The sequence below is a fragment of the Takifugu rubripes genome, chromosome 20 (assembly GCF_901000725.2).
Source record: "Takifugu rubripes chromosome 20, fTakRub1.2, whole genome shotgun sequence".
Classification (NCBI taxonomy): Eukaryota; Metazoa; Chordata; class Actinopteri; order Tetraodontiformes; family Tetraodontidae; genus Takifugu; species Takifugu rubripes.
In genome coordinates this window covers 4,392,278-4,410,656 of record NC_042304.1, presented here as the reverse complement: position 1 = coordinate 4,410,656, position 18,379 = coordinate 4,392,278, and the positions used below count along the sequence as shown (strand labels likewise).

At 46.6% G+C, this 18,379-nt stretch overlaps 1 protein-coding gene across 1 annotated transcript; it reads left to right on the top strand.

The window, feature by feature from the left end:
- Positions 1–1,163: 1,163 nt before the first annotated feature.
- Positions 1,164–11,355, top strand: ndnf (neuron-derived neurotrophic factor). The gene is made up of 4 exons (XM_003973917.3): positions 1,164–1,559; positions 6,462–6,656; positions 6,991–7,115; positions 8,380–11,355. The coding sequence occupies exons 2-4, from the start codon at positions 6,463–6,465 to the stop codon at positions 9,774–9,776; spliced, it is 1,716 nt and encodes a 571-aa protein (XP_003973966.2). The 5' UTR covers positions 1,164–1,559; position 6,462; the 3' UTR covers positions 9,777–11,355.
- The last annotated feature ends 7,024 nt before the right edge of the window (positions 11,356–18,379 follow it).

Below are 18,379 nucleotides of genomic sequence, written 5' to 3'. Positions count from 1 at the left end.
TTCAACGTTCAGCCATGCAGCTGGGTCAGGGCGTGCGTGCGTGTGCGCGTGACTGTGAGGATATTTGTCCCTGGAGTAGATTCATTTCCACAGGCCGCTGGTGGTGCGGAGATTAGCACATTCAATTTGGCGTCTATTTTGATCCCGGAGATGTAAAAGTCACAGCCGCGCTAATCATAAACCCAGGCATCAACAGCCACAGCACGCGCGCACGCGCACACGCGCCTTTGCCTCCATGACGTTTATTTTCCTTCACTTGTTTTCACGACAACGAAAACCTTTCTGATTGACCCCAACGGGCCCCGAAGCCGCCGCCGCCGCCGCTAGATGACGCTGTTGCACCGACACTCCGAGTCTGTAAGTTTGCTGGATAAGCGGTCTCAGGGCTGCGTACATATGTTCTGTATCTTCAGAACCATCTTTTAATTATTTCTAAAAAAAAGGCCTCTATAAAAAAGAAATAGAAGATTAAATCATTTCACAAACTGGTGGTATTTGAGGTCACAATGTCACTATTTATCTCTTCATCTCTGTCAGTGAATTGTTTAACACCCGCTTGTCTCCATGGGAAGGAAACAGCAGCATCCTCTGAATGTAGATTGCCTGTTCCTCGGGGGTCCCCCCCCCCCCCCCCCGTCAAGCCATAAATTTTGGGTGGGCAATTCAGTTCGGAGACAATGGTTCTTATCTTAGATAAATATTTGCTTCCCAGGCCTTCGAATCTTCTTCGTTGTGACTTCCCACAATTGCTCTCCGCCTCATTTCCACTGAACTTCAGGGTTCCCACCCTCAGCGATGCTGAGCAGCCGTGTTCGCGATGCGCACACGCAGGCGTCAACACCCGTGATAAAAACCTGTCTGCGCGGAGCCCTGAGGGTTGCGTGACTCCTGCGCTGCTGCCCACACTTATAATTTCCAGTCGGCATCAGCGTAAACACCTAGGAAATAAAAAAAACAGAAACTCAGTCTGGATTTATGCCCCGGTGACATCTGAAAACGAGTTTTTAATGAGTTTCTGTGTTTAAATTCTATAAAATAAGAATCCTATAGTGTCTTCTGTTTACAGTTTATGTACAAGACAAACCCTAGAGTGCGTCTCTCTCTCTCTCTCTCCCTAACTTGTGGCGTGCAGAAGGAGGAGTGGGTTGTGGGTTGGTTCTCCGTCCTGGAGTCCTCCTTCCGAGCGCGCAGGGAAGAAGTTCGCACCACTTTTGCCTCCAATCCAGTAGAGGTTTCAATAGCAGCAGCTCGGCAGGGGAGGGACGCGCAGCCAGCAACTGAGGATACCCACTCACACACACACACACACACACACATGCACACGCTCTTTCGCACTCACACACGCACCCCTGCCCACTAGAGACCAGTTAAATCCGCGAGAAAACTGCATACGCGCCGCAGAGCGCTCGCCTAATCCGATTGATAGCAGCCAAACAGCGGAGGGAACTACCGGAGACAACTTTTGGTCTTTTTTCCTTTATTACTTTTTTTTTTTTTTTTTGCTCAGACTGACTTTGAAAATCATCCTTCAGAAAACTCCGACGTCTCATTTCAGAAAGGTAAGAATAACTGTGCTGCATCCGCAGCCTTTGAGCAACCAGGACAACCTTATTCCATCCATGTATGTGTGTTTAAAGAATATGTTTAATTGAACTTTTCAGTAGCTTCTGCTGTATCTGAAATCCCTTGTGAAACTCGGAACCAAGTGGAGCGGTGCCTTTGAAACGGCTGCCAGTGAGGCGAGGGGCGAGGAAGAGGTTTTTGCGGTTTACAACTCCGCGAACTCCAAAGTTTCAAACGCGTTTCAGTCGAGTCTGGACTCGCTTCCTTTTAATCGCGGTTTATTTCGGGGGGTTCGCTGTGGGTATTTATGCTGCCGACGAGGATGAACTTATGAGAACTTTCTTGCTTTTGTGCCTCCTAAACGGTTCCCATGCTCCCAGGGGTGACACGGCACCCAAAGAAGCGATTTATCAATACGCGCAGCACTTCCAGCAGCCTGCGCGCTGTGTGCGGCGTCCTCTCCATCCTCGCGTTTCTCTACAACCTATAAAAAGCATCTGGACTTTTATTAAGTGGAATCTGGGTCGATTGTGGTTGTATTTGAACACCTTCCTGTGCTTTCGCGCACCTGTAGGAGCCCAGTCTGTGGAGCTCACGGCGACTATAATTCTTCATAATTGCAACTTCACTATATTTGACCGAGCATTCCCTTTAATATAAACGATTTAAGGCAGCCTAATGACAGTTCTGCTCCAGTTTGGAGTTGTTTTCGTCATGTGGTGCATGCGAGAGTCGCGTTTTTCCCTCTCCGCCGGGCTTTAATGAGAGACATACCCGAAACGGGGATTTGAATAACTGTATTTAGCAGCAGGGTTGAAGCCGCACTGCCTCCCTTCTACTTTCTCAAGAGAATGAATCATGGACAAAAAAAAACAACAGTCAAAATGGGAAGGTCTGCGTCGCATACCGTAACTAAACCGTGATTTGCATATGAAAACTCTCCGGCTGAAAGAATTCCTCCAGCGTTGCTGCTATGCGTCCGGAGAAGTGACAGGCTGCGGTGCGCGTACTGTCTTTGTGTCAGCCATCCAGAGTCAGTGCTGCTAGATTAAGGACGCCAACTTTTACTTCCTTCCTAAATTATTCATTATATCCACACCCCGCTCCCGGGTCCCCCTGGGCACATTCATTTTGCAAAGCCCCCCATTATACTCTGTGAGATGGACGCGCCGAGCGGATCACGCATTCAGCGTCCACGTCTCTGCATCTCCATAACGCCGCTCGCTTCCCACGATGCAGCCGGGTGTGGTGCATGTGCGCCCCGGATGATGGGCAGTGGGTGGATGACTTTCCCATGGGGCATTTTTCCCCCTCTCTCTGAGGCTTTAACTACCCCCAGGGCCCATAATGCCACCGCATCAGTCAGGGCCGCTAACAACTTTCACTCCCCCCCCCCCTCAATTCTCTCTGAATAGGATTGTTTTTAACTGCGGAAAGCGGCCCTGCGACCTGACTCTCCTTAAAGGCGCATTCCAGGATGGAGTTCTGGATGCTCCAGAGATGGAGAGGAGGAATATGGGGGCTCGACTTTCCGTCGTTGCGTTGAGCAAGTCTGTTGGGATGATGTTTGGAAAGTCAAACTGGGAGCGATGTGGATGGAGCATTGTGACGCTTTACACATGTGTGCTTTTTTGGGGGGGAGGGCTGGCAGATTTACTGGACACATGTGTCATGCACTTTATTTTGCAGCATATAGCACAAACACAACATATGGATGTTTAATCTGAGAAGTGTAATCTGCGGTTAAATCGCTGTCTTGGAATCAAACTGCAGAAAAGCGCGGCGATTATGAAGGATTAATTTGTCTGTGGATTTGATGCCGCCCCATATTTAATAGCAGATATTGCTTTTTTTCCCCTCTCCCCCCTCTAAATATATATTAGATGGCGTGGCTGACTCCGTCCACAGGGCCACCATTTACACAGGCCTGCAGTCTGCTTACACACAGCAAATAAAACCCTCAGGCGCTGGATCCGAGCCCTCGCCACAGTCTCTATGTTAACAAGCTGTTTAGCTGTCCAAGAACACCAAACCTGCTTTGCTTGGTCCCGGTCCTGTGTGGTTCCATCCTTGGCCCTTGTGGATTTTGTGCGCTGGCCCCCGGAGTGACAGCTGCGACGGCGCTCGCGATCGAGTGCCGCCATGAATCTGCTTTAAAGCAAACACACGGAGGCTCCGGGTCCCCCGAGTCCCGCCAGGCTTCTTGTAGGGTGGAATCTGAAATGTCTCTTTATTTGTGTTGAAATTAAACTGTCTTTTATTCCCTCCCGTTCTGTTAATGAGCTCCATGTGGCAGCAGGAAGGAGGCTTATCCGTCTTGACAGGGAGCTGGAGGGTAGGCGAGGGGGAGAGCGGGAACACAAACGAGGAGAGAAAGTGATGGTCGGGGCACTTTGGTCCGCACAAACTCAACAATACACAAACACACACACTGGGGTCCATACTTCACACAGTTTACCACGCAAGCCGTCCCACTCCAGGGCTGGATTCCTGCTCGCCGCTGATGTTTTTTAGCTTTAATCATGTTTTAGGATTTTAATCGTCCTGTTGATGGGGGTCAGTGAAGCTAATGTGCCCGCCTGGGACGCCGTGTGAATAGTATACTTCGGCCCGGCTTTTGCACATGATTCGCTTGTAATGGCACAGAATTAGGGTCAAAGCTGTTAGAGTGGCAGCTGAAATGAAAGGATACAGCCTCTCAGGTCATACATATGGATAACGGAGAGGGGCTCCTTTTCCTCGCTCATTTTCTCGGTGTTACGTGTCAAAGGCAGCTGTGGGAATAACGGCCATGATTATTTTCCACTTTTCTGTCTCCATTCCACGCTGCAGTCACCCCCTTTAACTCGTATCTCACATGTTACCGCGTCTCTGCAAAACGCTAGAAGTGTGAAGCTAATTAGAAGTGTCGTAAAAAACAAGGCTGTGGTGAAAATGCAATTCTTCATGATTCTAATCAAGCACCAGGGCTTAATTTGTTCCACATGCAGTTTTCTTAAAACGTGTTTTTGGTGACAGAACTGCGTGACTGTGTGTTTGTGCCGGTGACCCAGCCTTCAGCTGTCATCTCTGCATTATAGACAGTTAATACAGACCCAGGGGATCAGCGGTTGCGGCCCGAATGGGCCACAGGCCCAGTCACGGGTTCTAAATCAGCCAGGTCACATGTGAGGCTCACTGCGAGGGGGCACCCAACATTATGATGATGATGATGATGACAGCAGCGGGGAACTGGGCGACCGACAGAAGATGTTTAGTGTAACGACGTCAGCGGCCGGCGGAGCCGCGTCTCTGTGGGTTTCGAGGGCCGCGCGTCAGTTCTTCTTCTGTGCATTAATAGACTCGTCTTTGTTCCAACTGACACGCTTCTGAAGTGGAAGGAGACGAGGCGAGGTGATAAGGATCTCCACTCTCTGTGAGTCAAACCTCAAAGTCCCACTTAGGCGGCTTCCCCTTGAGTCTCTGAAGCTCTGCAACGTAGTGGGAGGCTGGGCTCAGACAGCACAAACAGAGACACTGACAGGCTCTGTCAAGGCTTTTTTTTGGGAGGGGGGGTGGGTATTTAAAGGCAGAGGCTGCAGGGATGAAGCCATGTTGTCGTAGGGCTTTTTTTAAAGCCTGAGTCCTGTGATGGACCTGGAGAGATGGCCCGAGTCAAGCGAAGAGAGTACGCCGCCTGTGCAAAAAGAGATTACTCGTTGGTGGAAAGAGCGTGATCAAAAGAGAGAAAGGGGAGGGCGAGGAGAGAAAGGGAAAAGAGGGGGGTCATTAAAAGGACACCGTCTCACTTGCAGTAAATGGCAGTAAAGTATCTGGCTAATCTGCCATCATTACACTGATTAAATCACCAGGGATTTGGCGTTCCCATCAGCTGCAATCAATGGGGTAAAATCAATAGACAGGGGATACGTGAGAGGCACTCAGCCACAGTCAGCTGCACCTCCTCCTGAGCCCCGGCACAGTCGGCGGGCTGCAACGCTAAACTATTTTATGTGAGCGTCAATAAACCTTAAATGACATGGATTTGGGGATTTTTATATTAAGCGTGTTATAAAATGAGCCCCTGCAGCAGATCTTTTTTTTTTGTGCGCCTGTGTCTCACCACTCCTTTTTTTTTCTTCAAATTTCTATCCAATTGATTTCACTGGCACACAAGCTGAATTTTAAATGTCATTAAAACCAAAAAGTTAAATGACAATTGGAAACAGACCTTAACACAAAGTAACATGTGTAGTGGAGGAAAATGAAAGCAGAAGCCTGTAATGTCTGGTGCCAAAGCCGTGCCTTGCCAAATGGAACGGAACAGTTTTGTTTTAATTAAAGGAAAGGGAAGATAGGAACAAAAAACACACACTCAGAACTTCCATGGCAGTAACAGATGTGAGTGTAATTTATATGCACTGGTAATGTTGGTATATATAACATAAATAAAGAAATAATTACACAATATGAGTAATATGCTTATTTGTATCTAACATTGGGAGTCATACGAGATGACAGTTGTAGATCCTTGAGAGTGTTTTCTTTAATCATGCATTAGTTTAACTTAAACAATGGTCGCGACTCTGGCTCAGAATGACAAAAACCTGCCAATCAGAAGCTTTTACTTTCATAAAAAATCATTCGTTACACAGAGAACAAACAAACAAAAAGGTTGTGGTTTCCAGATGCAGTTGTGGCTCCATGTCCAATTACAAGCAGATCACAGCAGAGGCAGCTCTCATTCTGTTACTGCCACCTACCACCAGGGGGCGCTCCGAACGCATTGGTTTTAGTATTGGAGGACCCTCAGGTCATCCGTTGGTTCATTCAATGAACGACGTGGAGTTAAATGAACCTGCAGCCCTCGCAGCAAACACCAGAGTCCGGACTGAAAGGTAAATCCTCTGTCGTTCCAGAATGAGGCACCCTAAAGGTTGGAGCGTGGCGCTGCTGGTGCTGCTGGGACTTGGAGCTTTGGCCCAGAAGCTGCCCACAAGGGATGAGGAGCTTTTCCAGATGCAGATTCGCGACAAGTCGCTTTTTCACGACTCCTCCGTCATCCCAGATGGAGCCGAGATCAGCGGCTACCTGTTCAGGGACACACCAAAAAGGTACGGCAAACACCGACCGAACAAGTTGCACAACCCCAACGATTCAAACTGTCTACATGTTATCATAAGCTGAACGTCTGCAGCTGACTGCACAACTCCACTTCCTGTAAACAGACGCTGCGGAACATAATCTATTATGTTGATGCAAAGGTTAAATAATAAATGAGAGAGTCGTGCTTGTGCAATAGAGAGTCTGTTTGCTCGGAGCTGAGAGTTACCCAAGGTCGGCGGGGCAGCAACAGCCACAGTGTTGCCAGTCCGACCGCGCCGTCCGTACCATCAAATGGGATAAAGAAATGCCAGGATGGGTCGTTTTAACCTATTATTTCCACAGGTACTACTTTGTGGTGGAGGAAGACAACACCCCCCTGTCCGTGACGGTGACACCTTGTGACGCTCCTCTGGAGTGGAAGCTCACCCTGCAGGAGTTGCCTGAGGAGGCCAGCGGCGAGGGCTCAGGTATAATTGACCCCAGGCAGCCATGGAAGAGCTTAATGGCATGTTATGTGGAAATATCGCTATCCACTACGCACCGTTAAATGATGCAGTGATGCTAGGTTTGCTGTTGTGGTGGGTTTTAATTAAGTCACAGTCGTAGCGTCTAGTCTGACCACTTATGATGTCTGAGCTGACGTCTGTAATTTGGGAGAAGAGCTCCACTCTGCTGCAGTCGCTCTGTCCAGTCGGAGCCACCGCGTCCCCCCGCCTGCGTCTCCTTTACGTAAATCCTGCGCGCTGCCTTCCTTGCTCTTTTTCTTTCCTTCCCTTCTGCCTCATCTGAAGACTTTCTCCATCTGGAGGGCGCAGGAGAGCGTGCCAGATGACCATAGCTGCGGTTTAAAGTGTAGATGTTTGATGTGAGCATATATTTGAATATCAACACATGGAGCACCTGGGCCTCTGTCTGTTCACTTGTCAGATGAGATATTACAAAATGATTTATTGGTGCTGGTGCTGCTGCGCTTTGCCTCAAGAGAAAAGAATGTTTCTGTAAGTAGAAGAATAGCGGCAGATTGGGACCCAACGCACGCAGCATCACCAGAGGAAAGAGGGAGCGTTAGCCAGTTGAACCAGTGAACTTCTTCCCCTCTTTGCAGCTCTAGCGGGAGCAAATCTTTGAGCATTAATTTTTAGTACACCACTGAGCACACTCTGGTTGACAAACATAATATTATGCTTGGGCTGTGTCTCCTTACAAGGCACCTCTTTGTAGCACAGCTTCCCCTGAAAAGCCAAGTCAGTGCTGGCCTGTGATCTTTGGGGATGTTTGGAGTGAAAACATGGCTGCCATGTGAGGGGCTAATCATCCACGGGGCTCGCAGAGCTTCACCCTTACCCCTCAGAATCAACACGTTTCTTTATTTTTAGCACGGCTGGAAATTATTTCTCACTGATCCCTCAAACGTGAAAACCAAAAACCCCACGGCGTTAATCTCTATTTTTCAAAATATTTAGATTGTTGTAGTCATAAATGCACAAATTTATGACATATTCCCTAAAAACAGCCAATGACGTCAGAAATAAAACGACAACAGAAAAACAGAAAAAATACAAATAAGAAATTTTCAAAGAAACTATTAAATGACATTAGTACCCTTAGTATTCAGTTATTTCCATTAATTTTGGATTAATGAAACTTTTCATGCCTGTATTTCGGATACTGCTGTGAGCCAGTCAAAGAGTTTACTTGTGTCTCACTCGTGTTCTTGCTTTGGGTTTCCAGGGGAGCCAGAACCTCTGGACCAGCAGAAACAGCAGGTAACAGTGGACGAGGGGACTGAGCTCTTCGCCTACAAGGGCAACGATGTGGAGTCCTATGTGGCCGCCAGCACGCCCTCCGGCCTCTACCAGCTGGAGCTTCTCTCCACAGAGAAAGACAGCAACTTCAAGGTGTACGCTACCACGACTCCCGAATCTGATCAGCCTTACCCGGAGCTTCCCTACGACCCCCGCGTCGATGTGACGGCACTGGGTCGCACTACGGTCACACTGGCCTGGAAGCCGACACCAACAGGCTCTTTGATGGGTCAGCCTGTGCAGTACTGTGTTGTCATCAACAAAGAGCACAATTTCAAGAGCATGTGTGCAGCCGAAGCTAAAATCAGCGCCGACGATGCCTTTGTGCTGGCTCCCAAACCTGGTCGAGACTTCAGTCCCTTTGACTTTGCACACTTTGGCTTTGTCCCTTCTGAAATTGGCTTTGGTAAAGACCGAGGCCTAACGAGCAACAAGATCTCGCGGGCCTACGCCACCAAGCCCAAACCAGCGGACATTCAGAAGCTGTGCATCGGCAATAAAAACATTTTCACCGTATCGGGTCTGAAGCCAGACACTCAGTACTACTTTGATGTCTTTGCTGTAAATTCTGCAACCAACACGAGCACGGCGTACGTGGGCACGTTTGCCCGCACAAAAGAGGAGGCTCGTCAGAAGACGGTGGAGCTCAAGGATGGCAAAGTGTCGGAAGTGTACATCAAGAGAAAGGGCAGCAAGTTCCTCCGCTTTGCTCCTGTGTCCTCCCACCAGAGGGTCACTCTTTTTGTCCACACGTGTCTGGACGCTGTGCAGGTGCAGGTGAGGCGTGACGGCAAGTTGCTGCTCTCCCAGAATGCAGAGGGGATACGGCAGTTCCAGTTGAGGGGGAAGCCCAAAGCCAAGTACCTGATCCGTCTGCGAGGCAGCAGGAAAGGAGCCTCCACTCTGAAAATCCTGGCCACCACAAAACCCAGCAGCAAGCAGCCCTTCCCCTCACTTCCAGAGGACATGCGCATCAAGGCCTTCGACAAGCTGCGCACCTGCTCCTCCGCCACCGTGGCCTGGCTGGGCACGCAGGACCGCAACAAATACTGCATTTACCGCAAAGAGGTGGCCGACAATTACGGAGAGGAGCAGCGACGCCGGGAGCAGAACCAGTGCGCCGGGCCAGAGACCCGTAGGAAGTCAGAAAAGGTGTTGTGCAAGTATTTCCACAGCCCGAACCTGCAGAAAGCTGTGACTACAGAGACCGTCACAGGGCTGGAGCCAGGAAAGACCTACCTGCTGGATGTTTACGTGGTGGGACACAGTGGCCACTCAGTGAAATACCAGAGCAAACTGGTGAAAACAAGGAAGTACTGCTAAGTGACTCTGCAAAGAAGAAATCTATTATAAATATATATATTAAATAAGTTTATTTAACTCGAAGTGATATTCTACTAAGGAGTGTATACAGACTGACTACTCACACAGCGGATGGGCCTGTGACAGTAACTGAACTGTTTGTCAAGAAAGATCTCAACCTGTATATTTATGTTTACATTGAGGCACCTCTGGGTAGCCCATCGCGTGAGGTGCTCCTCGTCTTGACATCACGTTGCCGCCGGCGACTCAGAATTTTCAAAGATCACCTTTCATCTCGTACATTTTCCTCCGTCGGCTGCATGGCGTTTGCTTTTGTCCGTCCTGTTTGTACGTCCCTTGTTCGAATTACTGAAGGAGATACGGTAGCTACCCGCATTGTATAGATCTCCCTCAGTGCATATCCATGTTTTAGGAGGAATTTAAATTATTTTATACTTTTTTTCTCAGTCTCTCTTTTTGATTGTCTTTTTGTTACTGACAATAGTAACTGTTACGGTGAGGAATTTGGTGTAGCTCAGACATTCCCTTATGTATCCCAGCCAGTGTTTGCGCTAGAGCCCATCCTGAAAATGTGCTGGAGATCCGTGTTATAGTCACCGTGTGTCACATGTACAGAGATGTCCTGCCAATATTCATGTACATAAACTCTAAATATAGAACAAGTAATCCCTCTGTCACCCTGGGTGTCATGTTCTTTTGCCAAGCAGTTAAGATCACAGGTTGGGAGACGAAAGCGTACACCGCACATTGTGTGAAACGGGGGGGGGGGGGGGGTCACATAAATGAAACCTGATCCTTTGAAGTTATTTTTGCTAAAACACTTTTTTTCAGGCCGCGCAAATGTCCATGCTACAGTCACACAAGGTGTACATATTCACACTGGAACATCGTAATAAAGTAGCGTTGTTGTACTGTAACGCACGCGCCACTGCATTTCCTTGTCTTTGGGTAAGGATATTTTTAGACATTCTTTTGCGACATTTTGAAAGTGCTTCTCAGCATAAACATCAGGGCGGGAGGGCATCGGTACATCGGCACTAAGCAGCGGGGCTCAGCTCAGACCCAGCTGAAAACCGTGACGGAGCACCTTAATCTGGTTTGTAGCACTTTGGGGTTTGTAGGTCAGATGCAATTGCTGCATAAGTTATATTAAGTAGGGAGACGGTGTAGAAGTGTGTCATACCATAGTTATAACACATTCCTCTTCTGCGAGCTAAGGTGAGGATACTCTGTGGACCAATTAGTGGGCTGTTGTATTTCTAGCTCTGGTACTCTGTCATATAAAATATATATGGGGTATTTTGAAATATACAAACTATACATATATATGTTTTTGGTACTCCCAAGAGAAGGGGAAAAATGTAGAAAGATATTAAAACATGGTTAAAATGAAGGTACATTTTTTGCTGGATTGACCAAAACTGAACTAGAAACTAAATGTAGCGGTATTAAGTACTAAAATTTAAAATGATCTCAATTCCTTCATTCAATTCTAACTCTAACCTTTACGATGGGGCCTTGAGTGATCTGATCTATTAAACTGTTTTAAAAAAAACAAATACCGGTGAGTAAAGAATTTTTAAAAAAAAAGCCTTTTTGAGTGGTTTCACAGCGATACAATAACGAACCGAAAACAAGCAATAGTCACATGACAAATTATAGTCTTGCAACAAAGATCAGCTGAATCAGACAGAAAACAGCAATTAAAACCTCACTGTCAGCTGTTATTGTACTGTAGCTTCGTGTTGTATCCCGACATCCCCAAATTTTCATCCCTCCTTGTGCTGGGAAATTAACTCTGCTGACGGTAACAAGTCTCAGCCAATCAGAAGCCGAGCAGGGAGGCCATTCCTTTGCAAAAGCTCCTTTTAAATCTGTTGCCCATTTGTTCTGCAGTTTGTGGCCTCTATCAGCACATTTGCACCTAAGCGATCTGTATCCTGCGACCACGAGGCGGTGAGAAAATGTGGGACTGTTTTCAACATGGCTGAGAAGATTTTTCTGTTGATTTGTCTTGGGGGAAAAAGTGGTGCGTCCACTCCATGGGAGGGAACCCTCTAAACATGTTGGGTTCACCAAAAAACATTACACAATCATTTCACTCCATAAATAAAAATGATTTGAAAATGATGTTTTTGCAATTATCTGTGGAAACAGTCCCCTTTTCAAAAATATAAAAAGCAGATGATAGGAAACCCAACAAGCCGCAGAGCTGCAGTCTTTCTACTGACCCCTACCCTTTATTTAAGTGAACACGCTGAGGCTGGAGAACTGGGCGACTTGCAATAGTATTCATCCATTAGAGAAAGTCAACCACAAATAAGAAAAGAGAAAAGCCAGACGCACGTCATTGCGCATATCCACACGTTCCAATTAAGCGCCGTCTCAGGTGAATGCCAATGCTCTCTCTTTTGTGGCCAAGAAAAGCAGCTGCTGCGCTTGAATTGCCACGTTTCTATTGTGGCCCTGATTCTGGGGAGCCACGGCTCACTGTCAATCATTTCACTTCTGGTCAGAGGAAATGCATGCAGGCCCCACCTGGCTTGCATTAACCTGCTGGTGCCCTGGAATAACGTGGAGGAGGTCCTGCCCGGCGTAAAACCTCTGCAAATAAAAGCTCTGCTCGTGCTGTCATGCACCCATCCTTGTATGTAAAATAAAGTGTGCAGAGACCCTTTTCCAGCAGGAGTTCTCCTTACAAACACTCACACAGATATACAGATACAGAGAAACCTCTGTGTGAAGCTAACCATCTGCGGGGTCGTGTTTATCTTTCGCCTGGTAATGAGGGCGGGCCTTTGATGTATACGCTTTGTATATATGTGCATACACGGCGTGGGCTGAGAAGTGGAGACAGACATGAAGCGGTCGGGTAGGAGGTGAAGTAATCACAGGAGAACACGGAAGACCTGGCTCGGATTCCCAGTTTGGCTGGTTCGACTTCCCACCGCATAAGAGTCGGTTAAGTTCATCAAGCAAACACAGATTTCCTGAAGTGTGATTAGAACTTAAACTGGAGGCAGGTTTTCCTCACCAGAGACGATCAACAGCGTGAACTATTCACACCCTCTGACTTTCATGTCATAGCGTGTGGGAATGCACTCGGCTTTGCATTTTATGCAGCCTGCCTTTGACCCTTGGTTGTAATTGCCCATTTTGTCTGTCAACCAGTTGCAAAACTTGATCCTAACAAAATAGATTTGAATCCTGACAACGACCCCGTCACTTTAAGTGACAATATGCACGCTACACCAAAACAAAACAGACGTTGACAACGTTAATTAGCACGACCTGTTCATCCAGTTTTGATATAATTTATGACCCGGCCCTCATGTTCACAAACGTGTCATTAAACGGTAACAACACATGCTTTCATACCGCCGCACAGCTACTAAACTGGCATTGAATTGTGCTTCTGCTTTTGTTATTCTTGTTTCAACTTGACTTTAAAACAATTAAAGTTATTAAATCAAAATTAAATTCAGTAAAGTTGGCTTCTGAGGTTGCATACTGGGTGGAAAAGTTGCCACGTACCAACAAGGTCCTGATAGATAGACAGATTGAATTCACACATCCTATAAAAAGTGGTTATCACTTTATATATTATTGGCAGAGTATGATAAAAATGGCCTTAATGAGCTGATGATCAGCGTTTCCTGTGTTAGCGCATATGTGTTGTGTGTTAGCACATATGTGTTAAGATATAGAAATTGAGATTTGTTCTTGATGATCAGCGGTTTATTTTAAGTATCACTGGTATTGTCCTCTCAGGGTCGAGGATTAAGTCATTGTGCAGGCATTTGTGGCATCACATGTGGCTCCGTGACCCACAGGCTAAAGCTGGAGCAGGGCCAGGGCCAGCGGGACAGCGTTGAGGACCTCTGAGACAGGAAGTCATTTCGGTCAATGCACTAAAACTGTGTGGGCTCTGAGAATGGCTCATTTTAGAGGTAAATTTTAATTGTCCATGACGTTTCAATCATAATGACCAATGTGAATGTTATGAAAGTGGAAAAGATTGGGTGTGTGTGGGGGATATAAAGCCTGGATTACTGTGCAGACCATAAACAGCACCAAATGTTTCTTAAATTCACCTATTTCTAACAAATGTTATACTTAAAATGCCGGCTTTGGATCGTGGAGACTCATCTCAAGGTTAACAGGTAACAGCCACCACATTTCCTGTAATAGGATGTGACCAGCAGAAGTATTCTCAATTTATTTATTTTTTTAAATTTTTTGCACTTGATTTAATGAAAAACTAAGCGTGTCCCGCCTAAAAACACACATCCCAATAAGCATTCCCCTCAATGCTGAGCTGCACCTCGTTAAGTTTGTCACACGGACAGTACAGTTTAGTGAAAAAGACTTGTCACAACATTTGGAGGAGTTCTAATTTGTAACACAAGCAGAACTCCCACTGCCACTGTCCCTTTGTGGGGGGGCTTTAGAGGTTGGCGTTTGTGAGCATGTTTTGTGTATGCGTGTGTGTGAATGCTCAACTCAGAGGTGAGTGACACTTTTGGACAGAGATCGTGAAAAGGGAGGAGAGGCTCACACAGAGTCTAAACAGAGACGGACAGCAAGCAGACGGACCCACTGGGAGGGCTTTGAGCGCGACTCCCATGGCGAGAAAGGCAGCGAAACATTGTTGTTGGTAAAAAAGCGACGCGCTGAATGGCGGGATCGGCGCTGTAAAACGGAGCAGTTAAATGAGTCAGCCTTCCACGGGCGTCACGGCCTTTGAAATCTCCAAGGTAAACAGTTTGAAATGAAATGACGGCGCTTTGAATTGTCACACATTCAGGCGGCTCCAGCTGTGAGGTACAGAGGAGCAGAAAATGATTGGCCTTCGGTGACTCCGGGGATACATCATTGTTGGGGCTCGGGTCCAAACCAGGGCTGATTTAACAGAGGGCCAGGCGGGCGGGCAGGCGGGCGGGCGGGCGGGCGGGCAGGCGGGCAGGAATCTGAAGCTGCTTTCCAAATCCATCCCGACCAAAAGCCCTTTCCCAGGAAGGGCGGAGAGGGGCTGGTAGCCCTCGGGCATTGCCTGTCTCAGACGATCTCCATTAGGATAACTCAAGCAGGGAAAAACAATGACTGGCTCCTGGGTCTGAGTTTAATGTAACCCTACTGTACATTTAACTCTTCCATCAGGTTTATAACCATCCACAAATGTCAATCCTCTGCTTATGAGGTGCATTTGGTGATGTCTGACCAGGAGGGACGCTTTTATTACTTTTAAATGTGATTTAATTGGGACACTTGTGTGTATGGACTGTGTGTTTGTGTCCTGACTGCTGTCGCAGCGTAGGGGGTGGTCCCCGTGCTCTCTTGTGCTCACCAAATCGCTTCTAAGTGCCCATAATTTCTCACGCTTCATCAGTGAAGTAATTTCAAAAGGTTCCCTCCTTTAGCGGCGACCTGAGGTTGTCGAATGAAAACATCGTTTATCCAGCGACCCCGGAGATTCAGGAAATGGTTTGCCGGCTATTCGGTGACAGCCTTGAAATAGGGAGCTGCGGTGAGGGACTGCGGGGTTTGTGAAACATGAAACAAAAGGTGGTCTGGCCCCCTCAATCTACAGTATCAGGTTTGAGAGATTTCAGAAGAATGCTCACCTCCATTTGGAAAATCCTGTATGGAACCATTTGTATGTTGGCCAAACTGAGGTTTTCCCCAAGTGAAAATATTTACTTAGGGGGAAAAAAGGGAAAAAAAGAAACTGAAAGTATTTATTCCAACGCAATCCTTTCCTTCAACATGTTCTAAATGTGGTTTCTTTCGTTTTGGGCCCTTCGGGACTCCTCTAGCGTTTCTGACTCCATTCCACAACTGAGTGCTTTTGGGTTTAAAGTGGTTATGAGATGAATGAGTCGGGCATCTTGATACCAAATATTAAGAATTAGAAACATATCTGGGAGTTGTGGGATTAAATCCTCCATGCATCAGTGTCTTACGGTGTCCGCGCTTTGGTAGGTTTCATCATCACCACTGCAAAACTGGCCTTAATGCCATTAACTGTCCCATTTGTCCCAAATTACCATGATTTTAAGCATAGAAAATGACTCTTTTATAATGCATATTACTTTCACTCTGCCCCCAACTTCAGTTAAGAGTGGAAAAAAAGTCTTAAACTTCGATGCACCGCACAGACTAAGTTATCTGTGCAGGTTAGCACAGAGGCCATGATTTTCAAAAACCCAGATTATCATCCTTCTTGCTATTATCTTTTAATGGGGTCCCAGCTTTAGCAGTGAAGCCCTCTGAGTGTGTGTCTTTGTGTCTCTTGGACAGGTGTTGGAGATCAGAGCTGGTGGGGGGGACCATGGGATCTGAGTGAAAGCTGAGTGAAAGTTAATGGGTTGGAGGGTCCTCAGGGGGCACAGAGGGGAAGAAAAAGGGGTCATGACATTTAATCGCCCTGCCCCGACAGGCCAAAGCAACGACTGAGAGGTCACAGGGGACAGAAATGGACCAAGGAGGACATGGGTGGGGCCGACTCACACAAAGACCCTCTCAGTGCAGTGATCTGGGATGTCACCCAGTAAGTCCCCCTGTCACCGTCTCCTGTGGATTAAGCCTCTAAAATACACCTGGATCATGACTACGGAGCAATGATGACACCATCCCAAATACAATGGAGGTCTGAGAGAATAATCCATACTGAAGGACAGATTTGCCTCGAACGCACCATCGTGACTTCTGAGTAAACCTCACGATTCAAGAATATGTTGTATTTCAAAAAGAAACCAGCACATCTGGACCCGTTGGGGAGCAGTTTGACCAGAGCACTACGACACAAGAGGCAGACACGCGTGCAAACTGACTGCAGTTACAATACAAAAAGGGGCAAAAACCACAAAATGGACAATACCAATCAGCCACGAGACTGAGAGAGAAGTAAATGACATCAGTCATCACAACACAAATGTTCTGCTGGGAATGTCGGGTTCCTGACATTCACACGGACATTCTCGTTTCACAAAAATCACAAACGTCAGCATTACTGTTTGCAGGTGTCCCGCCAGAAGCACAAAACGCTTCCAGAATTAACTCAAGTTTCAACAACACCCCTCCCAAATCGAACGTGTGTGATAGAGAACCAAGGAACATTCAGGGACCTGAAGACATCTCACAGTGTCCCAACAGGTCCGAGCTGATTGGCTGGCATGAGGGGACCCAGTAGAACCTTAAGCATCGATGGTTCAATCAGCTTTTAGAGTTAAATAATTTATGGGGGTCTATCTAAGAGGCCACAATCGTTCATTTTAAGTTATTTAACACCAGGAGAACAGCAGGACTCCTCATGATTGACAGCTAAGCTTGGTGGACTGCAGGAACATGATACCGTGGCTGTAGCTCCTGGTTGCTTAGAATAAGATGACTGTAGCTATGTGACACAATGTAACAATGAAATATATTTACATGTTTGACTGAGATAATGTAATTCTGCCGAGGATGTACATGTTACCATAGTAACAACAGTGTTTTTTTTCCAGGAATATGAAAGCAGTAATTATACAATTAATACCTGCAGTCCTCATTATGGTGTTTTACTATAGACTAAATGCTTAAGCCTGGAAGGTCGTGCTCAGTTGACTCTTAACAGTCGGCCTCGGGCCAGAGGAACCATGCACCCCAGAAACATTTGATTGTTGGTAAATTGTGGTTTCTGGCCCACAGAGTTGCCTGTTTGAAGATGAAGGGTCAGCGAGACCCCTGGTCTGCTGCTTGTTGTTACACTGTGGTTTCTGAATCATAGCAGCAATTCAAGCCAAAACACACATCCATGGCAATATCTGGAGGTTTTAGAGGTGGCGGTGAATGAAGAAACCATTTCTCTAAACTCTGAAATAAACTGACGCCCATCTTCGAACGGAGGACAAAGAGATTCTTCTTTTATTGTGCAGTGTCTGCCAGACCTCTGCCATCGTATATTTGTCAATCCCGCAACACTGGCTCTTCAGCAAAGCTTAAAATTAAACTCATAACATGTACTGAAATTGCTGTAAATAAGTCAGCCATGGTATCGTGTTCAGACTTGGTTGGATGTCTTTTGAGATTACCATTGTTTGATCTTGTACAACTATGCACCATCCAGATAACCAAAGCCTGATTACAGACTGAAAAATCTGCCATATTTCAAGATTATATACTGTCCAGGGCAACAAAATATCTACTAATAATCTAAAGAAGCATTAGTGAAAGTTCAACTTCAGCTACAGTCAGTGAAGCATTAGCTACACACGCATTTCTGTTCATAGAGATGCTCATTTCATCAAAGCAACTGCTGGAATCTCCTTTATCTCAAGGTTGGACTTTAGTTCTTAAAGTAGCCTGCAGAGGTACAGGAGTATTTCATCCAGACAACCTGTGTGGTGTGTAGGTCTGTGTATGACTGTATTTCAGTGTGGTGTGTATTTTTGTGTATGATTGTACTCCAGTGTGGTGTGTATTTTGATGACGACTGTACTTAAGTGTGGTGTGTGTATTTTTGAGTATGACTGTGATTCAGTTTGGTGTGTGTTTTTGAGTTAGCCTATACTTCAGTTTGATGTGTACTTTATGACTATGACTGTGCTCCAGTGTGGTGTGTA